The 25,585-nt window shown below is 47.7% G+C and overlaps 1 protein-coding gene across 1 annotated transcript in view; it reads right to left on the bottom strand.

Annotated features, from left to right (window-relative positions):
• COL4A1 (collagen type IV alpha 1 chain) overlaps positions 1-25,585 on the bottom strand; it is a 151,670-nt gene that overhangs the window by 30,082 nt on the left and 96,003 nt on the right. The window contains exons 16-29 of the mRNA XM_064361877.1: positions 24,775-24,819; positions 24,636-24,689; positions 22,859-22,900; positions 21,067-21,151; positions 20,314-20,349; positions 17,275-17,439; positions 13,164-13,259; positions 10,996-11,079; positions 10,278-10,348; positions 5,591-5,782; positions 4,844-5,012; positions 2,012-2,104; positions 1,821-1,925; positions 133-230 (exon numbers count right to left, since the gene is read on the bottom strand). Coding sequence (XP_064217947.1) covers positions 133-230; positions 1,821-1,925; positions 2,012-2,104; positions 4,844-5,012; positions 5,591-5,782; positions 10,278-10,348; positions 10,996-11,079; positions 13,164-13,259; positions 17,275-17,439; positions 20,314-20,349; positions 21,067-21,151; positions 22,859-22,900; positions 24,636-24,689; positions 24,775-24,819 — 1,335 coding nt within the window. The remainder of the gene's footprint in view (positions 1-132; positions 231-1,820; positions 1,926-2,011; positions 2,105-4,843; positions 5,013-5,590; positions 5,783-10,277; positions 10,349-10,995; positions 11,080-13,163; positions 13,260-17,274; positions 17,440-20,313; positions 20,350-21,066; positions 21,152-22,858; positions 22,901-24,635; positions 24,690-24,774; positions 24,820-25,585) is intronic.

Here is a 25,585-nt window from a genome sequence, read left to right as displayed (position 1 = left end):
TCTGCTATTTCATCAAAAACCAAAACCCGCTGGCCCAACATGTCCTGGGAGGTTCATAACCTGCATTTTTTTGTGTCCAGTTAATAACAAGGAAGGGGGAGACCGATCATCGAGGGAACACCTGGCACCTACCTTCTGGCCCTGCACACCTGGGTTCCCAGGTAAGCCGTTAAATCCCGGGCGACCTGGAGTCCCCGGAGGCCCCAGGTCTCCAGGTAAGCCGTCAACACCTGTTTTGAAGAGTCAAAAATAAATCATTCCAATTACAATTCCTGTACCCACTTTCTTCACTTTTAGTCTTGCCCAAATGTGCCGACCTGACCTGAGACGGTCACCCGCGGAGGCCTTCGGAGGTGGCTGGAAGAGGCCAGGAGAGACTGCCCGGCAGAGGGGGCAGGTGCAAAACCGCCTCTTCCAGCACCCGCACCCTCCTGTCTCCTTCTCTCTCCTTTCCTTTTCTCCTACTCTCTTCAAGCTTTGCCCTCCCGCCCTACTCTCCCCAGACAAAACAAATACACCCCTTGGCACCTGCAGATGAGAAGGGCACTTTTACTCATCTACTCAAGACGTGGTCGGGGCAGCGGCACCACCATCACCTCGTTAGAAACACAGACCCCGGGGGTCTATCAGGCAGGCCCACTTTTCAAGATGGCACAGGATCTGAGACTGAAGGACTCCAGGCCACTGTCTGGGCCCCACCCTGGAGGCTCCGAGGGGCAGTGAAGCTGGCAGCCACTAGTCCAGACCCTGTGTATGCAACACCAGGGTCTCCAATGTCCAGTCATTTGTAAGTTTGCAGTGGCACAGGCCGGAATCACACCCCGTGGGGCTCTGCACAGACAGGGTGTGATGGCGAGTGGCCCTCATCACCCTCCTCACTGCCACAAAGCCAAGCAACTCCATGCCACGTGGGCCACGGCCGCTAGTGAAGGAGACCTTGTGTGAGGCTATGATGGAATATGAAGGAGTCGTGAACGTGGCCAGGCCTCAGCTCCTGTCCCTCATGAACAGGGACGCTCTGCTGCCCTCCAAGCCTGAGGGAAGTGGCCACATGGGTGGGTGGGCATGGCGTGGCGTGGCTGTCAGAGGACAGGGGCTGTGGTTTCCTGCTCTTCATGCTAGAAGCCTACAGCAGTGAGGGGGATGGGGCCTGGAGCCTCTGGGTGGAAAGCCTTGAGACTGGAGGACATTAACCAAAGTTTGGCCGCATGGCATGTCGCACGAAGACAAACTTCCTCACATAACACGCCCCTTTTGTGCTCACAGCACCTTCTCCTCAGTCCTCAACAGAAGGGCCCTGATGGCAAGTCTATTAATCAGAGTCTACCTGAAGGACAAGTGGATCCCAGAAACGTGAAAAAGAGGCAAAATGAAATTTCCCTCCTTACCTCCTTACAGTTTCCAGCAGGAAGTGATGGCTCTAACACCCGTGGACGCCTCCCTCCGGAGCAAAGCCCCCTCCCCGCGACTCCCTGCACCTGCCGCTGGCGCGCCCCCGACTCCCAACCCACCTGGCCGTGTTCAGGTGGACTGCAAGTCCTCCTCACGGATAAAAACGGGGTTTCCGTGAGCGCCGTCGCGGCAATGCCCGCGAAGCTTACCCAGCCTTCACGTCCCATCTTCCCAAGCAAACCCTACGTGGCAAGGCAGCTGTGGCACAGAAGCCACTGAAGTCACTGTCCTCAGCCCTGCCTGGGCTCTTCTGAAAGCCTCCTGCACAGCAGGCACCAACTTGTGTGGTGTTTTTATGTCTACTGCCTCCTCTTTTCTCACAAAAGTCACAGGTGGACCAAAGGCTCAGGCTTGTCTGGCAGGGTTACCTTTGGGGCCGGGGGGCCCTGGAAATCCAATCCCCGGCTGGCCCATGGCGCCCTTCTCTCCTGGCAGGCCTGGCCTTCCTGGGGTTCCAGGAAAGCCTCGGTCTCCTGTGGTGAGACAGACCAACGGTCAGCTTGAGAAAAACGTGAGGACGCTCTCGTGGTATCCCATTGAACTGGAATTCCAACCGTACCTTGGGGACCTGGGAATCCTGGGGACCCCGGCAGTCCTTCTGCTCCAGGGGGGCCTGGTAAAGGAACAACTTTTCCTGCTTCACCCTTTGGACCTAGAAAAAAAAAGAGTAAAGAGAAAAGATGATGAGGACCACACGGAGCAGAGTGAGGACACGCAGTGGGTGGGTTGCCACACCAACCCCTCCCGGCACCACACGTGGCAGAGAGCAGAGCCTCTGTCTGAGCTCTCCACCTCGGCAATTCTAGGATCCTTCACAGAGAGCTACGCTTCTCCCCAAAACGTGTGTCCAAAATGACCGAGATGTTTGTGGACACTAGAATTCCTTAAGAGTCCACAATTAAGACTCACGAAAAGCTGAAACCTCTACAAGCGTGAGATGGCTCTGGGTGACTTCGCAGTGAGCCTGTCCCAGAAAGCCAAAGCACTTTTGCTGTTGTCTCTCAATTTAGCAAAGTCTAACTTGCTTTGAGGCTGACCTAAATTACGTTCATTTGGTGGTAAATTAGCCAAACAACACGATCCGCAGGTGATTATGAACGATCCATTATCCGTGATGGTGCAGCAGGAGAGCTCTGCGGTCACTTGAGCAGCACGGGAAGAACCATCCTTCCTCCCAAGCCAGGAGGCGCAGCCCCAGTCACCTGGGCACTCATGCCTAGCAGAGCCACTGCAGTGTCAGGACTGCACTGTTAAGAAAGGACCCAAAGTTTCCCCTCCAAGAACGCACGCAGTGAATCTTCATATACCTTGTAAGAATCCAAGCTACATGGAGCCTCCCGAGAACAGCCAGCACATTCTTTAGCTAGACTATGGAAAACGCCAGCTGACTAACCCTAGGAGATATCTGCTGTTGGTGACTCACACCCCTGGACGCCAGGGTTTTATGATCACCACAGTTAAATACAGCTCTGGCAGATCAGAGACAGTCTTTCTTCTAATCTCGAAGCTGATTGGGTCTGGATGGCCAAGGAGCCCTGCAGCTGTGGACAGAGGATCAACAGCCCCGCCCCGCTCCCCAGAAGCCTTCTTCCCCATCTGCGCGGGTGCACTTGTGAGTACTCCAGTTGGTTTCTCTGATGGTAGTTTCTCGCCAAAAGGAAGGCTGATTCCCTTTGACAGCTCTGAAAGACTGCAGATGTCACAAGCACAAAGACAGCACTTGATTTGCTGATTGTGGAATTGAGCCACAAGGGAAAGTGATCGGGAGTCCCTATGCCTGGTTCACCAGGGTCCTCCTCCATTAAACCCGGTATCACCCTACCTCTAATGGAGTCAGAGACATTTCTAGGACCCTTCTAACCAAAGAACAATGGTCAACAGTCAGAACTTGATGCTAAGTACCCACCGATTATAGAAACAGGGAGAAGGATAAGAGTAACAGTTATGTTAGCACACTACACCTGGCCTGCCCTCAAACACTGACATCTCCTATTCCTGCCGGAATGCTTAGATGCTTAGGAACGGGACTCTGTGTGTGTGTGTGAAAGAGACAGAAACTCGCTCTGTCATCCAGGCTGGAGTGCAATGGCACGATCTCACTCTGCTATCTCTGCTTCCTAGATTCAAGAAATTCTCCTGCCTCAGACTCCCAAGCAGCTGGGATTACAGGCGCCAGGGTTTCACCATATTGGCCAGGTTGGTCTCGAACTCCTAACCTCAGGTGATCTGCCCACCTTGGCCTCTCAAACTGCTGGGATTACAGGCATGAGCCACAGTACCCAGCCTGTACACTGTGTATTAATAAGGAAAAATTAGTCCCTAATGGGAACAGGATTTGATAAAACAGGCTAGATAGGGTTATGGACATAATCATCAAACTTGTGAGCCAGAATGGCATGGCGTAATTGCTCCAACATGGTTCTTCTTGGACACTGCAAACATCCAGCTACTTTATTAATAACTATGTTTTCTAAGGCTTACTAGTAACATATTTTTAATCACCTTACGTCCTTTCACTCACTTCTACAACTTTCTGAATGCTTCCTAGCAACACGGATTTACTTCCCTCATCTACATACAAGGCATCCCTGGCCTCTCCTCTTCTCGTTCCAGGATTTTCCAGGGAAGAACAGGAGTGCTCCACGTCTACTGGGAATCGCAGTCAGATAATAAACTATTAGCACCTGCCCTGCGCAAGGCCCAGCACCACACCCCTCTCCCGCTGGCCCTGAAAATAAGTAAGTCACGGGAGAGGAGAATGACGAGGGAGCCCACACTCATCCCAGCTACGGCTTCCCTGAAAAACCTCTGGACAGGCTGTGCAGGAGGAAAGGGACCGAGTCTGCCATTTCTACCACGTCTTGTCAATGCTCAGCATAGAGTTTGGTGCGTGATTCACTCAAAAAACAGCAGACAACAAAACTACCACGGAACGAAATAGCCACCACTGTGGGACCTCTGTCCATCAGTTCACAGGCGTCTGCCGACTGTGAAGAGGCGGAGATCACACCACTCGGGATACACAGAAGCCAAAACGGGCTGCTCATCAGAGAAAGCCAAATGGGTAAGGACAGGAAGGTGACCTGACCTCGGCGCGACTTCCACGTAAAGGCTGACTGCAGCTGGTGCTGCTGTATACCCACTTATGAGGACTGCAGACTCAAGTTCTTTTTAGGGAGAACCTGCGAGTTCCCTGGCCCATCACGCACATGAGGAAAGGGAGGCACAAAAAGGCTGAAGGCTTGCCCAGGTCCTGCCCGACTTCCTGGAAGAATGGAAGTCAAGTGCGTGCCCTGGCTTGTCTGAACCCTGGCCTGAGTGTGCGCCCGAGGAACCTGCCCCAGCCTCTGTCTACAACTTCATGCTGCACCGCGAGTTTCTCAGGCCTCACCTGGCAGGCCTGGGGACCCAGGACCTCCAGGAAAGCCTGCTTCTCCTTTGTCACCAATGGGACCAGAAGGACCATATCCCGGGGGCCCAGGGGGGCCGGTGTCACCACGACTGCCTGGGAATCCAACCCCTCCAGGGGGGCCGCGCTCTCCTTTCAGTCCCACGGAACCCTAATGTGAAACGAGGAAAACACACCATTATCAGAGACAAACCCACACCCGCCCTTATCACATTCTTCTGTCATGTGTGGTCAATGAGTGCTAGAGTTAACCGGCCCACACTATTTATTTCCTTCATTTCCCTCCCAGGAGGGCCACCTCATAGTTAATAAGTGAAACCAGCATTATTCTCCCTACGCTAAGCTGAGCATTCTCCCTCCCTCACCTACTTAGGGAGATACTTTAGAGAATGAGATGTTGATACTTGGAATTTTTTAAACAATGACATGAATACTATTAACTTTAGATTTCACCTCCCATCCAAAGCAAAAAGATATACAAACACACCTGTTCAGTTCCCCCAGATGCATCAGAAGACACTGATCTGTTATCATCTAATTATTTGACAACACTGGCAATGAATGCCTGAGTTTACAGACTTAACTTGTTCCATGAACCATGAAACAAGTTCATTTATTCCATCATCAAGAAGATGGAAATACATAGACATGATTCAAATTACTCAATTCTCTATTCTTTGCAGACCCCCATTTGTAAAATGCACATTTGAAGTCTGGAGATAAACATACCGGCGAGCCCTTGGGGCCAGGAAGACCCGGATGGCCATCTCTTCCAGGAGAACCTGCTCTTCCCGGTACGCCAGGCTGTCCTGGAAAGCCTGGGTCTCCTTTGTCACCTTTGAGCCGCAGGTCGAAATAAATCTCACCAGGCTCCCCCTTGGCTCCTGGCTGGCCCATCAGCCCTGGTGTACCTTGAGGCCCCTGTAAGAACAAAGCCTTGTGATCCACTGAAGAACCCATCCGGGAAGCACACCAGTGTGACTGTAACACAGGCAACCACAGAATCAGGACGCCACCTTCTTGAAAATGGTCCTGCATTCAGGCCTCATTCATTTTCCAGGTGCGAGCCAGTAGCTCCGTGACAAAGCCCTGGTCTGCAGCGCTTCTTGTGTTTTTCTTAAAAACGCTTATATTAATTAGGCATTTCAAGCAGAGACCTGGATGGGGCAGAGGGAATTATAGCGTAGTTTTGGGCACCCAGCTCTCCTTAGGTAGCTTTCTTTCCCTAACAGCTGCTCAACGCTCACAGGAATGCGGCACCTGTCAGGAGGTGCTGATCGACATGTGGTTGGTTGTGCGGCTTCAGTAATGGACAGTCTATCCCCAGCTCCGCCTGCTGCCTCAGCCCCAACGGCACGCAGAAGCCTTTTCTCCAGCTTCGGCCCAGCGAGCCACATATCAGCCCCTCCTGGTCATGCTGAATACTCCTATGAATATTGAACGGGTTTCCCTATATGCTCGTGCCCAGAATTCCAGAAGAGATAAGGACTTCCAGGGCCTCAGTGAGAGAGGAAACTCTGGGAGCAGGCACCGGGCCAGCTCTGTCATGAGTCATGTCGAGTCAGCAGTCAAATTGACGTCCCCAAGAGACTCACACTAGAACATTGCTCAGTTCCTGGAAAGTTAAATCTGCAAAGAACACCACCCACACCCACCAATGGTGTCTCCTCCAGCATCCTGACTCGGGTGTCGCAAGAAAAACAGAAAAGGCTTCCAATAAGTGTCCCAATTACTTGTTCGCTTAGGCTTAAGAAAGGCATCTTCAGACTCCCTGTTGATTTGGCATAATTTTAACTCTGGCACAATTCACTTAATGTGAATTCTTTTTCATAAACTTCCTTCCGAAAGGTTCTTAGATATATATGAATCAGTCACATGCACATGCTTCTCTGTGTGCGTACAATAGGTACTTATCAAAGGAAGGAGCTGGTGGACCAAACACAGACCAACATTTGCCCAATCTTTAGAAAATATGGCTAGCACTGGTCACCAGCCTGCTAGGTGTTATGGCCCTTTCTACAGCATCTCTGACCCTTAATGCAGCTCTGCAAGAAAAATATGGAAACCAGGACTCAGCAGAGGAAGAAGCTGACACTCAAAGAAGTTACGTGATAGATCTAAGACTACCCAGCCAGAATGTGCTGGAGCCATCTGCAGCTGCAAAGCTTGTACCTGATGCCTATGCCCCTGGAGTGCTAAGGAGAGGTAGGTATGAGCTAGTAAAATCTGCCCATTACACAGCGGGAGAGGTAGGGCTTGAAGGACTTCTGTGTCCTGCTCAAAGTCAAACAAACAGCAAATACGGGACGAACCTCAGTAGGGCCGATTTGTTTTCCTGCCTGAATTGCTTCCTAAGAGCTAAAACATTGTAGACTAAGGAACGGGAGGAGCTGCTCTTCCTCCTGTTCCATCCTCCACGCCAACCATGATGCACTGACGCCTGGCCCAGTGCCGGCCAGCAGGCTTCCAGAAGTACGGAGAGTCAGCAACAACTCTCTGCACTGTTCAACGTGACTTGAAAAGTTCAATTAAATAACACAAAAAAATGCAGTTCCCTCATCACAGTGACTGTATTTCAAAGGCTCAACAGCCACCACTGGCTGGCAGCTGCCAGATCGGATGGCAGCGACACAGAACGCTCCTGTCATGGCAGAAGCTTCTCATGGACGGCTACCAGTAGTCTGAGCTGGCCCATGCTCTAATGCCCCCATGACCTGGGACACTTCACTTGGACCTATTCAGGAAAGATGGAAGACAGCCAGTCTATTTGCTCTGGGTCCCAGGAAAGGCAATAAATTGTTTCTATGAGTCACCTGCCAGAAATTGTAGCAGAGGGTCATGGAAAAGTTGTTATTTACTTGAAAGGGGTTGTGGGATTTTTAAAGTGTGTCTCTTAGTCAATATTAGCTCCAGTGCATCCTTCAATCCCTGCTAAAATTAGCCTCCTCATGAAGCCTTTCCTGTGGGCACGGGCTGCTTCTGCTCCATTGTATGGACCTCGTTCTGTAAATCACTTTATTTCATTAGGACAATCTATTTGCAGAGCTGTCTCTCCACTGGTATTTCAGGGCTTTGAGGGTAGGACCAAGGCTTCCTAACTCTGTGTCCTCGGCATCCAGAACAAAAGAGATACTGGAGGAAGTACACGTGGAACTGGCAATATTCATCAATTTAAAAATACCAGTGCCAGAAATTATAACCAATGTATATTTTTCTCAACCTGAAAATATCATTACATCATTTTATGGTAATTATTCACAGCCTAAAAATATAAAGCTCTCCAATACTATGATCTTAGGGTGAGAAAACACAATTTTTTATTTTAACAGTGATTACCTTGCCTGTCGTCATTCTATTTATGAGAGAAATCTGGGCTTTTAAAACAGTGACATTGGTGACCCTAGGATATCTCCTGTGGTTTCTTTGCCATAGCACTTCTTGATTCTAAGTGGTTCAAAGGTCTTTTGATCCATCTCCCTGAAAATAAATGCTGAGGAATCAAATACTGCCTGGTAAATTTAGCATTGGCTGCATTAATTGGAGAAAGTCTGACGCCTACACTGTCTGCCTCTAAAAAGTGGTGCCACTGAGGGGAAAGTCAGGGAGTGTTAGTTTCAATTAATCCTCCCAGCGACCAGGAACCATGAAACCTGCTTAGACCAACTTGGGCTTCATCAACCCGCCTGGGGAGTCAGCCTTTTCTGATCCATTATTCTTTCCCAAAAATCAAACACTTGGCTTTCAAAAGGAAGTGTCGCAGAAATGCTATCTAAGTCAAATGAAAAATCAGAGCATTTTGCTGCTTTTAAATTTTAATTTACTCTCCTCGGTGCTGGTTTGTGGATATCTATTTTAGCCTCTAGCCAAATTCAAAATAAGAGAACCACATTTCTGAGCCAGTTAAATAACGGAGCTTCAAATACAGCTTCCAATAAAATGAAAATTACTAACTTCTCAATTGAGCTATTTACCCGTAAATCTATTTTTAGAGACTTTTTCCATCTACGGAAAGAAAGGAGGTCCTGACAAAGGCATAGGAGTAGAATCGGGGTTGTACGTTTTCTTTATTTTCATCTTTATCATGATCTCTCCTCAATATTCCTATTTTCTCACCTCCTTCCTCTTTTTCCATCTTTATTAGATTTGTCTGGACTGTGTCTCAGCCAGATTTGAGGCAGGAAGTTCACCAGGAAAGCCCAGGGGATGAAGCAGCGGATAGAGGTTAAAAACGTCCTTTTCTGCTCCCTTCAAAGTTCTTCTGTCTTTGATCCCCGCTACAGTCAGGGCTACCCAGTCATTTTTTGAACTTCTAATTTATTTAGAAATATTTTAAACAATTGCAACTTCTAACTCAGCTCCCCAGGCACCAGGGAAGTTCTGGAGAGCAGAAACCCGGGATCTAACTTCAAAAGCAGAAAACGATTGCTGAATTCCAGCTGGGTCATTCCTATTTCAACTCACTTTTGCCCTGGTTTTCTTTTATAGAAGCTTCCAGCAATATCTTTAAAAATTCAAAAAATTTGAAGAGCTACATCAGAAATGAATAATTCCGAAATTTGACTTTCAATTTCTTACAAAAAGAAAAAAAGAAATGAAAGGAATTGTAGAAACTAGTCCATGCTTGCAGAGCTCAGAACAAAGAAAATACGAGAGGAACAATGCCTTGAGATTTAAAAGCTTCAGAAATGGAACTGATTATATGCAGGAAAATAACGTCCTTCAATATTCAAGATGATTAATATGCTCTCCTATTTAATGGATTCTTTTAAAACAAACTAGAAAAGCTAAGACGCTGGTATTTTGTTCAATTGAAAGGTCTCATGTCGATGTGATCCAGATATTTCATTTATGGATTTGAAAAAGCAACTACACAATAGATGTTGTAACAGCAATTTTCAACTGAAAGAAGAGGAGTAAAAACATAAGAACGTATTTCAAATCCTCAGAGGGAAACGGATCTGCTCTCCTTGATCTTTCCATAGAAACTATTGACACTGAACCTCCTAACAAGCTTTTAGATGATCTGATGTGATGTTACCAGCAACGTAACACAGAAAGACAGCACTTCGGCTCTGCACTGCGCCGCTTAGGAGTGGCTCCCACGGCACCATTGGTTTCAGGAAATGCCAGAGACCCTGCGGGAAGGACACAGCCCCATTCAGCCGCACCTGAACACAGGTAGGCAGCAGCCAAAGACGTTTTGACCAGGTGAGAAGGAAGACGGCTGTGATTTGGGTTCTGCAGGTAACAGTCTTACTCATTCTCCTGAGACAAGGGCCACGTGGAGTCACTCCAGAGGGCTCGACACAGAGACACTTGCCAGAGGCCACGCTTGCAGACGCAAAACTACACAACTCTGTGGCTGTGCTTGGTGGCCACTTCTGATATGTGTGTGAACTCAGACGAGTTTACTTACAGGCACTCCCGCAAGACCGTCTCTGCCAGGAAAACCTCTGTCGCCCTTGGCCCCTGGCTGCCCTGGGAAACCTTTCATGAGAGACAGGGAAAAAGACAGCAACACAGCATTCATGAGACACTTGTCAAAACCTTTCTGAACCACAGGGCATGTGTATACCTATGTAACACTCCTGCACGATCTGCACATGTACCCCAGCACTTAAAGTGTAATAATAATAAAAACCTTTTCTTAAGACTCAAAAGCATAAACATCTGTATAGGAAGTGGATGACTGCTTGGACAATCCCAAGAGAGTAATAACTAAAATGCCCAAGACGGACTCAGAAAGGGAAAATGGGACCCAACGCACACGTACACCCGGAAGCAGGAACGCTTCCAGCACCCACCCCCGCCTCCCGCCCACATTCCCAGGGACCACTTAAAGGAAAAACATAAATTCCGTTAACTGCTTGTGAGATAACAGAAGCTATGGCACGCAGGGAGCTGTTATGCTGCTGTCTTTTATGGGGAAGCCTTTACATGCCAAACGCATAGGCTATCTCCATCATTCCCAACGACGTGGGCAAACCCTGGAAATGGGGCTCAGCATGCTTGTTATGATGCTCTAGGATTGGCTGCAGAAAACCGGGACTTTCACAGAGTAAAATCAGTTTCACAGCAAGGGTGCCAACACAAAAGCAAATCCTGAGCTGGTCCTTTTCACATTTGGGTCTTACCTATTTCTCCTGGGGGTCCCTGTGGCCCAGGAGGCCCCCGATAACCCGTTGTATCACAGATGAGGCAACTTTCTCCTTTTTGACCTAGAAAACACAAAGGTTCTTACATGTAACATGTGACCAGAAGTCTCTGGAGTGCACTGAGAGAACAGAAAGGTCAAGGCTGTCACTAACATATTACGTTCAAACTTAGGTTTGCTCAGTGACTGAAAGGCTCCTCCAGGCTCTCTGCTAACGGGTGGAAACTGCAGTCAGATGCGTGTTCCTCTCTGCATCAATGAACGGGCCCGCAGTCCCCAGCACGCGTCACGTGTGACCACAGATGTACTGTTTAATGATCCCAGTGAAAGGACAGGGGCTGCCTCACTAAAAAGTGGTCCAGAAATTCAATGGTGCCTATCAGCCTGAAAAGACTTGAGGTTTGTAATTTTGTCTCGAATTTTAAAACTTCCCATCCCCTTTCTCTTTGGTTGAGTGTGTAGTCCAGTTCATGGGCTTCCCTGGTTGGCAGACTAGGGAAGAAGAAGCTACAAAAGCAAGAACGCACGTGTGACCTGACACCCAGGACAGCAGAGGAGAGAGACTGCGGCCCTGGAAAAGGGGAGGAGCTGCTCTTCTTCGGAAATTCTAACATCTCAAGTCTTGACTTTCAAACCAAGCTCAAAGACCTTACAGTGTCTTAGCTATTGCTGTATCTTAAATATTAACATGTCTGGTTTCTAGGCACAAATCAGGCATAATATAGAGCAAAACGTGCTCGTAGAGAAGCTATGCCAGGGACCTCGAGGTGGCGTGGCCATGTTCCTTCCCATCCCCGCCCTGGCTGGCAGCACCCTGTGGGCACTGCTATTGCCCACTCCGCCCCGGCATGCGCCACAGGCAGAAGCAAGACAGGGCCGGCGCAGGTGGGCCAGGCCCCTGAAGTGTGGGAGCAGGTACGCAGTTTCATTGTGGGCTATTTTAGGAGGCAGGACAGGAGCCCATCCACGGAACTGGCGGGATGCAACACAGCTGAGAACCCAGCTAAGGTCCGAGCCCCGGGCATTCGTGGGTGCCTCTGTTCGCAAAGCTCCAGGAGGGTGGGGGGACGAGGCGCGTTCCGAGCAGATGATGGAGCCGAAAGCGGAATGAGAAGACTCAAGAAGAAAGGTGCTTCTCCTGGGATCTGGGGGATGGACAGCTAAGATGGCAGTGTGAAGAACCTCTGGACGCTGGATCTGTCTTAAAATGGAACAGTCCATCTCACGAAGTACTGAGCGCCTGGCAACTAGAGTGGAGAGACTCATTGAAAACCAAAGTGCACACTGACTGATCGGTGGCACCCTGTGATGACAGCCAAGATCGCTTTCATTTCAGGTCCTGCCGTGTATGTGGCTGTGAGAATTCTAAGATGCTGGCTGAAACGTTTCCATGCATCGTTTCTGTTTTACACATTTGAAGACTAAAGCGTGTTTACAATCCACAGGCAGAAATGGTACGCAGAGGGGTCGCTGTGGGGGACCGTCTCCTATGTGTCCTGTTCTCGGGTTACTAACAGGCACACAGATATCGGAATATCTACTGCTTATTCCCCTCTAAGACAGGACTGCCGCTGCACTGATAATCCACCTCTGTGATGGCTGAAGAGATAAATACGTGTCCTGTGCGGGTGGTAAGGCAAACACTTGGAAGGATTACAGATGGAACTGAGAGCCCCGAGTGAAGCTGGTTAATGCCTCAATGGCACATTTGCTCGCACTGATATGCGAACACCACTGGAAGAATAGGTGAGCATTCCATGTGCAGAGTTTCGACTTGGCTTGAAGGAGGGACGTGCATTCTTTGATAACAGAACTCTCTTCTCAAACATTGATGGAAAGATGGTGGTTACAAAGCAGACTGAATTTTATCTGCTGACCACGCCCACCATAGCAAGACTGACTTAATGGTCCTTGGAAAGGAGAAAGGGCAAAACTCAGACCTTCAGGGCTGTCTCCACCTTTCCCTCTCAGATCGTTAACTAAGTTCCAGGAAGATGCTTATTCTAGGAAATGGATTTTGAAGGGGGGTTCCAAATAAAAGAATACACCTAGTCCACCCTCACCTGACTCCAAAGCCAGCAAGTATGTGGGAAGAAATCCTATGCACAGACACAATCATCATTTTTAAAAAAAATCAAAATCTCTCACCTTTCTCTCCAATTTCACCTGTCAATCCTGGCTGCCCTGGAATTCCAGGAGGACCCTGGTCACCTGGAGGTCCGGGCTGACATTCCACAATTCCATCTGAAATTGAGTTTTCAGTTATAGGATCATAGCGAGGTGTTTTTACCCTCTCCTAGTGCAACCTCTATTCTTTTTTTTTGAGACAGAATCTCACTCTGTCACCAGGCGCCAGGCTGGCGTGCAGTGGCACAATTTCGGCTCACTGCAACCTCCACCTCCTGGGTTCAAGCAATTCTCCCGCCTCAGCCTCCCAAGTAGCTGGAACTACAGGCGCACACCACCACGCCCAGCTAATTTTTTTTGTATTTTCTTGTAGAGATGGGGTTTCACCATGTTGGCCTGGATGGTCTCGATCTCTTGACCTTGTGATCCGCCCACCTCAGCTTCCCAAAGTGCTGGGATTACAGGCGTGAGCCACCGCGCCCGGCCAGCAACCTCTATTCTAAAACCAAAATATTTTAGGCTATTTGATAGGTGTTAAACACTCAGCTTTAGTTTATTTCAAAATAATCTTAGGATATCAACCACTTGCAAAAACATAATCCACACACACCACACACATCATCCACTCACCATCCCAAGCAATCCCTGCTAACATTTCCACTTCACAAACCCTAAAGTCCGTGCAGGTGCGTTACCACTGTCCTGCAGGCTATCTGATTTCATCATGCAGAGTGTCTACCAGCACGCTTATTTTACAGATGAAGACACGGAGGCTCAAGAAAGTTAAGTGATTTGCCCGGGGTCATGCATCTGTTAAGTCAAAGCTGAGACTAGAACAATTTTATTCCTTTTTTTCCCCCCTCTAACCCAATCTACAACAAAACTAATCATCATTTTAGAGCTGCAGACTGCCCATGACGAAATGCCTCGAATTGTTCACATTCAATTCTGAGCATCATTTATGTAAAGAGACATAAAAATAAATTGCAGTAATGCACACACCATCTGTCCTAGGTTCTAGTAAAAAAACATCAGTATTGTTTTATGATTTGGATACACATTGAGATGACGTTTATATTTCCTTTCCCAAGATCTTCGAAAAAACAAGACACACTGAACAACTTGGCACCTAGCATCTCTGCCCAGACGTAATCCTAACATTCAGGCACCAGCGCCGAAGGCCCTCCCCTCCCCTTGACAGGGTCTTCTCCTAACGACGGAGTCATGGGCTGTCTCTGTCCAGCTGTCACCTGGACACCCGGAGTCCCCAGGGTGTGGAATGGCAGTGTGGGGCCCTCAGGCTTGGATGCATTAACCAAGGTCAACTTTCCAGCTTGCCCACGCCAGCTAGAACCAGAACGCCTAAGAAGGGCCCAAACCTCGTCTGATGACTTGGTTTAGAGCTCAGCAGAACGAGTTAGCTCCAGCTCTGCAGGAACTGAGGGGAAGCGCTCCCGCTTTGCTTGTTCCTTCTGTGCTACGTGTCTTTCCCTGAGTTCCTCCCCAGGAAGCATAGGAGGTGAGCAAGCCTGAGTGGGGTCACCATTGGTCCCCCACGGCCACTGCTAGGGACCTGCTCCTAGTGTCTCTGGTCCTGCCTGGCTCCTTGTGGACCCTCTGACCTTGGTGCAACTGACACCATCTGTCTTAGACAAAGTGGACTCCACGTTCATGCTTCAAAGAGCAGCCCCTAAATTACTGAAAGAACCCACGTCTCTCAGCCCTGTGAGCCTAGGGTATATTAATTCCCTGCCTCTGGAAATGTATGCTCATGAATATTGAAAGACATGCAATGATTACACTCCTTCAGAACATAACTCCTATCTGCTTCAGCTCAACCAGAATCACTTCACATCCCTGGCAAAATTAAAAATAAAAATAAAAATAAACCCAAAACAAACAAAAAAATGGTACATCCTCACCGAAGTCCATTTAAAATCATCTCATGTGGTGATTATTTCTGAGGAGCTCTAAAATGCAAGTCTAGAGTTCACATTTCACAACGCCTTCTCATCGAGGGTGCCTGCAGCCCCAGACGGTCCAGAGCTGGCTGTACCCACTGAGACAAGAAGGCTGTAAGCGGAACTCAGATGCCGAAATCGCAGAACCGCACGGTTCACGCTCTGTCGGTAAGTCCCAAGGTAGCAATGGCTTTAAGATGTACCTTCTTTAACATACATTATACATCTTAATAAAAACCTCATTTCTAAATTATGACTTAATAGTCTGTGATTGGGAATTACTTAATTTACATGGACTAAAAAGGCCACCTAGAAAATGTGGAATGGTAAATATTACAATGTAGTCGGCTAACACATCCCATTCAATGAACGAGAGTGTAAAGCTCATATTTTTATAGGACATGTGTTTGTACTTCGGCATTTGCAAAACTACAAATATCCAAAAGAAAGTCCTTTTTCCAGATTTCCCCACTAATGGCTCCCTCACCCCCTTCCTGTGCTGGTAAATGACTCTGCTTAAAACCACAATCCCCTGCCCCAGCCCACCCCACCCCAGAACTCCCTGTTGACTCTCCTGCTTATGCTTATCCCTGGACTTCTTATCAGCTCCTGCATTCCAGAGAATTCCCTTGTCTTGAGTTACCCCTGTCTGCCCCGTGGAATGCTTGCTCCAGGACGGCAGGATCTGTTGACTCTTATCACCACTGTTAGATCCCTGCCTGCTGCCTCCCGGGCACTCCCTTCCCTGCTGCATGTAGAACCCAAAGGCCCCTTGGACAGGCTCACAACCTTTTCTCAGACACACAGAGAAAAGGAGACTCTGGATTGAGTAGCTCCAGACTGCAATATTTCATCTTCATTTCCCATGTTTCACAAAATCACAAGAGGAGAAAAGCTCCCCAAAGTCACATATGATCCGTTCTTTCTCCTACTCAAATTCATGCAGATCACATTCCCAGTGAAGCTGCCAGGCTGGAACCCACGGCTCCGTCTAGTCCTGGCCCAGCCCCTATAGTGGCCTGATCCATGAGAACTCCCTTTCAGAAAGATGTGCTTGAATTCTAGCAAATACATCTTGCTGGGACTGGAAGCCTGGGAATCCTTTCTTACTCAACCCCACAGAGGACTTGTGTTTCAGGGGCCCCACAGAGCACACGTTGCTTTTGATCCAGCAGGTTCCAACGGCTGGCTCTGGGTATCTGAACACACTCCCATTGGACAGGATGGCTTAAATTCTTGGAGATTTTCTTATTTGCTTTGAGGTTGTATTGGGACCACAGGGCCATCTTAACTGAATCAAGAGTTCCATGTTACATGTTCAGCTTTTCTGGAGTAAAATCTGGCTTTTCTGGAATTTACTAATGCAATCTTTCCCCATGTAATCCTGTCTTCCTTGTTTTTAGTGTGTGTGTGTGTGTGTGTGTGTGTGCGTGCGTGTGTCCTACTATTCATTTGTATGAAGAATAATACGTTCTGTTTTCAATAAAAACTACATAACTCAACAGGCTTGCTTTTTAACTTTCAGTTTTTTTTTTTTTTGAGACGGAGTTTCGCTCTTGTTACCCAGGCTGGAGTGCAATGGCGCAGTCTCGGCTCACCACAACCTCCGCCTCCTGGGTTCAAGCAATTCTCCTGCCTCAGCCTCCCGAGTAGCTGGGACTACAGGCGCACGCCACCATGCCCAGCAAATTTTTTGTATTTTTAGTAGAGACGGGGTTTCACCGTGTTGACCAGGATGGTCTCGATCTCTTGACCTCGTGATCCACCCGCCTCGGCCTCCCAAAGTGCTGGGATTACAGGCGTGAGCCACCACGCCCGGCCAGGTTTGCTTTTTAACATTGGGAATGTGACCTGTATGAACTTGGGTAGGAGAAAGAGCGGGTCATATGTGACTTTGGGAAACTTTAGATCCTTTTGAATTTTAGAGTCTCAGAGCTGGTTAACATATTATTTATTCCTTTAAACCAACTTTACTTTTTATTTTAACTATTGCTTTTTGTAGCACGGTTAATTCTGTGAAGATTCCCTTAGAGGAATATGAATGATTAGAAGAATCCACGCCTTTCTATCATACTCTGGGTGTTGGGACTGTCACAGTCCCCAGCCTGGCTCTGCCGGGCACCCTGGCATCTGCTTGGACACCACATTAAACCATCCCTGAGGGAACTCACTTGTGTAGCCAGGCTGCCCAGGGGGCCCGGGGAGGCCAGGAGGACCCGGGAGCCCGTCTCTTCCACTTGGTCCCGGCAGAGATACGCCCGGAAATCCTCGGTCACCTTTCTCTCCTCTTTCACCAGGGAAGCCAGGGGCACCAATCTGCCCAGGTACAGGGAGGCCTGCAACCAGACGGAAGCTCACATCAATAATCTCAAGGCCGCTTAGCACCTACAGCACAAACTCATTCTCCTAACTCTGTATGAGGTAAAATGGCGACCAGACCATTGCCGACCGGGGAACTGCTTTAGACAAGTAAAACCAAATTAAGCTGGCAGACGTTTCGCCATTTCACGCTGACGGTCAAATGTTTCCTAACTTCAAGGAACAGGGACTCGTGATGTAGACATTAAAATCTGTGAATATCTCTTAGTGCAAATAGCATTCCCAACAGATAATAAACAGGCTGTAGAAGGCACACTGCATTTCTACTTGGAGCACGAGGGCATAGAAACGTCATTCAACAAAGTGAAAGTGGACCTGAAGCACAGGGACGGTCACTGGGTTGGCGATCTAGAGGCAAGAGCAGGAGAGCAGAACTAAGGACACAGAAGAAGGTTCTGTGAAAGGGCGTGAAGTCAAAGTACCAATTAGGTGTGAACATGTCAGGTCAGCTTTGGCCACTGTAACTCCCTGAGGGAAAGACCACGTGGGCTGGGGATTGCTGAAGCCTGGAGGCACCGCCTGAGAGAGTGTGACGAGGGGGCTGCCCAGAGGAGGCTCTGCTGCTCCCCGGAGGGACGCACCAGCCTCTGCTCCCGGCATCGGGCTGTGAAGATGAGAGTGTGAGAAAAAGGACAGCTGAGGGACACGGGACGCGGAAGACCTGGCGTGAATGAAGAACAGCGTGGAGAGGAGAGGGAAGAGGACATGGAGCCTGAGACATCCAGCCTGTCACTGCGGAGAAAAGCCACAAGCACAACCTGCTCCAAGACAGCCAAGGGCCCCGAGGGGCGGCCCCCGTGGGCTTCCACCAAATACTGTGCACCCTTCCTGAGTGGCGAAGGAGGAGGCTGCGCCTCTCACGGACAGGAAATTGAAGGAACTCCCTGGCATGAAGCCAGCCCACACCCTCAGAGTGGGGAGGATGGTCAGGGAGCATGGGCGGGCGGTGGCCATGGTGAGGGCCACAGGCGAGCCCAAGGTGGGGCTGGACGGAGAGGAACACAGCAGTTTTGGGAAGGGACATGGTAACTCCTCCAGCCAGAACAACTCCAGTGGCTTCTCATCAAATGTCTGGGTTAAGAGGCCACTAAGGAGTAGATAAAAGGTTGTAGACAGTAAGCAAGGCTCCTGCTGAGAGACCTGATGTCATTCCCGAGAGTCCAAGAGGTAAGAAGGGACGACAGCGTTGCTTTAAGGGTAGATTCAGAGTTTTCACAGAAAAGAGAGAAAGTGGGAGTGGACGAAGGCCCTGCCCTGAGCCAGGCGTGGGCTGTGTGGGGTGTCATCTGTTCCCGAAAAAAAGAAAAGGGGAGCTCTGCAAGAACTTAGACCAGCTGGAAAGGAAAAAATATAAAATAATAAACGGGGATAAAAAGTCAATGTAAAAATCGAAAACAAAGCAAAAAGCTTAAAGGCTGCGAGCACTGAGTTGTGTGCGAATGATAGGGCACGGGAGCATTTCTATCAGACACTTATTTTATCAGCTCTGGGACCTGGGAGAATACCACAGATGTGTACGCACACACACGCATCTGCACACGTGTACGGGACAACACGCACACACACACACATCTGCACACATGTACGGGACAACATGCACACACACGCATCTGCACATGTGTATGGGAACAACACACACACGCATCTGCACACGTGTACGGGAACAACACGCACACACACATCTGCACACGTGTACGGGGACAACACGCACACACACATCTGCACACGTGTATGGAACAACACGCACACACACTCATCTGCACACGTGTACGGGGACAACATGCACACACACATCTGCACACGTGTACGGGACAACATGCACACACGCATCTGCACACATGTACGGTGACAACACACACACATCTGCACACGTGTACGGGGACAACACGCACACACACGCATCTGCACACGTGTACGGGACAACACGCACACACACGCATCTGCACACGTGTACGGGAACAACACGCACACACACGCATCTGCACACGTGTACGGGACAACACACACACATCTGCACACGTGTACGGGGACAACACACACACACATCTGCACACGTGTACGGGGACAACACGCACACACACGCATCTGCACACGTGTACGGGACAACACACACACACATCTGCACACGTGTACGGGACAACACGCACACACACACATCTGCACACATGTATGGGACAACACACACATCTGCACACGTGTACGGGGACAACACACACACACACATGCATCTGCACACATGTACGGGGACAACAGTGAGCCTCTGCTATGCACAGCCTGCTAGGACGTGCAGGTTGGCTCGTCTGGAGTGGTGGCAGAATAACTTCACCGTGAGGAGCCCTGGGGTCCAGGGGAGGCCAGGCTGGGACTGGGCACAGCAGCTAGAAGGGGGTTGGTCCTGGAGTCTGATCTCCAGCTGGGGAACATCCCAGAGGGAGGAGAAAGTGGTGAGAACGCTGAGGAGGAAGGCATGTGATTGTGCTAGAATCGGGGCTCTGTGGAAAGGCAGGACCTGATCAGTGGGAGCCGTGGGAAAAGAGGGGGGTAGGCTGGCTCTGGCGGGGTTCGATCAGAGCTGAGCAGAACAGATCTGGATCCCCAGGAGAGGCATAAGGGTGTACATGTTCATTAACACGCCAAGCTGTCACTTACAAAGACAAGATAGTTACCTACGAGCGTTTGTCTATTCTGCTTCCATAACTAGAAAAGATGTGGTAAGATTGCCACCAATTGTGTGCAAATATCTAACATTCATGATAAATTACATATTCAGAATATAAACAGCACAGAAGGTATGCAACTATGCTATAAAAAAATCGGTTAAGGAGTCTCACCTGGAGGTCCGGGTTGGCCTTGTATTCCCGGGAAACCTTAAAAGAGAAAGAGAGAGTTGGAGCAAACAACAGTTCACCCGTTTGTATACACTTTTTATTTCTCTGCTGAAAGCCTTGCTTGGTGCATTAAGTGTCCATGCCCAAGGGGAATGTGGAAAACAGAGCTGGAGACCACCCGAGCCCCCACTCTGGAAATGCATTGCTCTCGAAGCTACAGCGAAGGGCTCCTGGACTCCCCTGTGGCAGTGAAATAGGAAGTTGGAGGAGACCTGGTCACCAGACAGTCCTGCGAGGCCTGCAGATGCCTTCAAAATATGGATGGACACAGGTCAAAACTAGAAAACAAGAGAGGAAGAAAGAGAAAGCCGGGTGGCGGGTAGAGAAAGAAGGAGGAGGAGGAGGAGGAGGGGGGAAGGGGAGGGAGAAGAGGAGGGGGGGAGGGGGAGAGGGAAGGAGAGGGAAGGAGAGGGGGAAGGGGGGGAAGAGGGGGAGTGGGAGGGGAAGGGGGAAGAGGAGGAGGGGGAGGGGAAAGGGGAGGAGGTGGAGAGGGGGAGGGGAGGGGGAAGAGGAAGAGGAGGAGGAGGAGAAGGAGGAGGAGGAGGAAAAGGAGGAGGAGGAGAGGGAAGGGGAGGGGGAAGAGGAGGAGGAGGGGGGAGGGGGAGCGGGAGGAGGAGAAAGAGGAAGAAGAGGAGAAGGAGAAGGAGGAGGAGGAGGAGGAGGAGGAGGAAGGAGAGAAAAAGGCAAGAAAGCTACCTTTCGGGCCTGGCTCTCCTCTTGGCCCCGGAGTTCCAGGGTAGCCCCGCTCTCCTTTTTCTCCCAAAGGTCCTGTGCCTATAACCTGAATCAAGAAAGAAAAGGTGATGATCCCGTGGCGTGGGTGGCTAGTCCTGCATAGTAAAGCAGTATGAGTGAAGAAACGGACATATTCGTTATTATTTCAAGAAACATGGAAGTGAAGTAGCAGCAATGGCGGTGGACAGGGAGGAAGGGGATCGTCCTCAGAAACGTATGCGGTAACTGGGATGTAGCTGACCCTGCAGAGGACTCTGCCAGGCAGGCGGTCCTGCTTCCTCTCATAATTGTTTGCCTGGCAGCAGCTTTTGTAACACTCCAGTGAGGTCAAGTTGGACTAACATCAATTTGAGGCTTAGGTTTATAATTTCTAATTGTACATACAAGCCATAAATTAAATGTTTTACATTACAGAGTATTATGAGAGGAACGCTCTTAAATTTCCTTAAGCTATATGTAACAGGAATATGCAAATTTTCTTATTGGAAGAGTTTTCGAATTTTTTTTCTCTGATGACCAAAAGTAGGCATTTCCTTAAGGTCGCAAGACAATAAGAGGCACTTTGGCTCATTAAAAAGGAGAAAATTCACTGAGCCTGATTCTAAATGAATAAAATTCAAGGCAAGTGGCAAAGTCAACTTTTGCATATTACCTTTAAAATATAATTCCTGTGTATTAACTAAATTAATCGATATTATTAAAACATGTCAATGTACAATAGCTTGATTCAGTCATTCCACAAGCTATATACATAAAACACCCTGATGTATACCACACGTAGATACAAGTTTTATTCGCCAGTTAAAAAATCAGTAAAGTGAAACCTTCTATGTAAATCTATAAATAAAGCGGGCTGTGCGAACACATTACCTGCGGCACTGCAAGGAAGGCAGCAAGGGAGGGAACGGGAACATTTCATTAGTTCAAAAAACCAGGGGCAAAATGGCTGAAGCAACGACGGCACAACTCTCTGACAGGACTGAAAATGAGCACCGTGAAGATGCTTGCAAACATGATAACGCCTGTTTTTAAATGTCACACACACCACTGACAGCTATGCAAAATATGTATGTTGACCAGTAGTAAGGTGTTATTTGCAAAAATAAAAATTGTTTTGCCAGGATAGTTATATTATAGATGACCTGTTTCTCTTGCAAAAATTTTCCTCAATGGACCATGTTTTTTTTTTTTTTTTTTTTTTTTTTAAAAAAAAGGTGTCAAGGCCGGGCACAGTGGCTCATGCCTGAAATTCCAGAACTCAGGGTAGCCGAGGTACTTGGATCACCTGAGGTCAGGAGTTCGAGACCAGCCTGGACAACATAGTCAGACCCTGTCTCTACTAAAAATACAAAAAGTAGCTGGGCGTGGTGGCAGGTGCCTGTAATCCCAGCTACTCCTTGAACTGGAGAGGCAGAGGTAACAGTGAGCCAAGATTGCACAGCTGCACTCCACCCTGGGCAATAGAGCAAGACTCCATCTCAAAAAAAAAAGGAGTCAAATATGTTACTAATATTCTCATCCATGTGCAAACCTTTTCATTTTCAGTGGTTTAAAGATGTGCAGGAATTGTCAAAATATAATAAAAACAGTAAATACTAAACGCCATACAATACAAATTAGAAAATCATTTCAAGTAGCATGAACCACTTTACATAAAATGCAATTCTAGAGACAGCTGTGGGCGTGTGCCCTGTGTCTCCTCTCCTTCCTCCCGCCAGACCCTCACAGACCCAGGGACAGCACTCCTACTCACAATTCCAGGTGGGCCGGGAGGACCTGCTTCACCTTTATCTCCCTACAAAAGAAAAGAAAACTTTCCTTGCATATTCTTCCTATAAAGATTGTCTTGTAGAAAGCAGGTTAAACATTTCTTCTGGTAAAATAGAGTGCCTGGGGTACATTAAAACTATTTTTCTCTCTTTAGTATCTCTCATTCCGTGACTATTACAGCAGAAATGAAGAGCCTTCACTTTTTTTTGCACACACGTGACACGTGAAAATAAGGCTTTCTGTAAAATGTCGGTTGGGGGCTAATTATTCTTTCTCCAAAAGAGCCCAGATACTTGTCCTGTCGCTTGCACACTTCCTCGGAAAACAGAACCATTGATGGGGGAATTGGTAACCAAGGTTTTTCCACTTTAAAAAGAGAAATGAAATAAAATAATATAAAAGCATGATTTCCAAATATATTTTCTTAAAGAAATCATTTTACATGAGGTTTTTAGGTGAAGATTTTCTCAAATTTGCATTGGAGGTCATAATATAAAATCTAATATTAACTAAAAACACTGGTGGATAAATTCTGATCACTTTAAGTTTAATCTCATCCATAGTAGATGAAAAACCCAAAGAAATTAACCCTTTCATATCAAATATTTTTATATAAACATCATCAAAATGATTTAAACAGCCCAAAAACATGTACATTATGACATGAATGTATATTTTTTCCTTTTATATTAAAGCAGTAAACAAGAACGGAATGTTTTGAATTTTCTTATATGAATACCAGAGTTTAGAAATATCTAGAGGACATAAATATCTCAGCCACTATGTTCTAAATATACCTACCATTTAAAATTTACGGGATTTTACTTCCTCAAAAAATTATGGCCAAGGAGTTCTCCCTTTTGTCCCTGGCTTTAATAAATTACCTGTAGGCTACTCAGGCCCTCTCCCCAGCTTTCCACTCACCATTGGTGATGAATATTCCAAAACTCTCTCTTATATTAGTAAAGATTTGCATTACCTGATCTCATAGTAAGAGAGAAAACTAAAGTAACAATGAGATTTTTTTCTGCCTGTAAGATTGACAAATATTTTTTAGAGTTTTTTTTGTTTGTTTGTTAATTCCCCAACTAAAAGGGCCCTGGCCTGGCAGGACTTTTTGGGGCAATTTGTTTGCATGTGGCAAAAATTTCAAAACAAGTGTCCTGATGTGGACCCCACTATTACGCTTTTAGGAATCTGACAGAGAAAGAACCAGACAAGTGAGCAAAAATACTTGTAAGCATACACATTTGGAAATGGTCCAAATGCCAGGCAACAAAAGGCAGGGATGTTCTTATTATAATTATACTGATGGACACTGAAATAGATCCTCCTTATATGATTACGTGAAAAAGGTAGTTATATTGTTCACTGTCACCTCCACAAACCGCCTGCTTGTGTATGCACATGGGGACAATGTGAATTCGGGACATTTCTGAGCAGGTAATAGAAAAAATTAGGTAAGCTTTCTTTTCTTCTTGATATCTTTCTGTATTTCCTATTGCTTTATGATCAGGAAAAAAAAATCTACTACCAGAAAAAGACATAAAAACCTGACTGAGTGGTACATTTCATGTATTTTTATTTTATTTTTTTAATCCTGAACACAAAGGAAACCACTAAATTGTGTTTTTTCCTTAAGAAGCATAAACAATTTTTTTCCCTTGAGTACAGGGTCCTTTATTCTAGGAAAGAATAAGCAGACATCTGGGTTGAATTGGAAAGGGAAGATAAAGACTCACAATAGTGCCAGTGTTTACCTGTGGGCCCTGGCGGCCTACGAGTCCTGGGTACCCGGGATCGCCAGGAAAACCCTGAAACCAGAGAGAAGCAGCAATCGTCAGAGGCCAGTGACAGCAACAGTGGGCCTGCTTGTCAAAACTACAGAGAAACACTTACGGGACTGCCTTTCTCCCCTTTGTCACCATCTTTTCCGGGTTTTCCCTGTAGAGTAAAGAAGCAAATGTTAGTTTTAATAAATAATAATAGTAACTAGGATATATCACCAAAGCTCTGATTCAGATAGCTCAATATGTTGTCTCTTTTATGAAATCACAAGCAAGGTAAAGGAGGGTTCCATGTAAGTCGGCAACATCACAACAGTAAGTAGTACAGTATATGATGAGTAACCGAACAAGTTGCAACAGAAGAGAACTCCATTTTTAAAGAACGGAGTCCGATGAGCTACAAGCCTTCTGAAATATGATTGTATCTTAGTAGCAAAGCTCACATCAGAGAAGTCTGTCTATTGGCAGCTGAGTATTTGCAAGCTTATGCAAATGCTTTATTTCACACAGGTTTCTGCATGTTACTTCCAGGTAGAAACCAGAACCATCCCAGCCGACTGGCAGCGGGGTAGGTCTCACATCACCACCATCCCCAAAGTGAGAAGCATCTCAGCCTCTCAGGCTTGTGGCTGTGCAAACACAGTCTGGTGTTCCGGGTGGTAAAGTCCAACCAGCCTGCTGCTCTCAGATAGAGCAGGACCGAAGGTTTCAGGGATGGCCCAGGGCTCCTCGGAAGCCTCTTTCCACAGCCTGTGGCTGATCCTTCAACAGGGAAGGACCTTGCCTTCCTGGGAGGTCTTGCAAACGATACAGCTCAGGAGAGTCTCCGATTCAGGGCGTGAAGAGATAAACTAGAAGTCCCTGCGAGCTTCTCATTCTCATGTTTCTGTGAATCTGCGACTTCGGGCATGAAAGACTGTTTT

This window comes from Aotus nancymaae, unplaced genomic scaffold, assembly GCF_030222135.1.
Source record: "Aotus nancymaae isolate 86718 unplaced genomic scaffold, 86718_ANA_hifiasm-v0.15.2.pri h1tg000044l, whole genome shotgun sequence".
NCBI classification, from domain to species: domain Eukaryota; kingdom Metazoa; phylum Chordata; class Mammalia; order Primates; family Aotidae; genus Aotus; species Aotus nancymaae.
The sequence above is the reverse complement of the archived record's forward strand: the minus strand, read 5'-3'. Positions and strand labels throughout refer to the sequence as shown.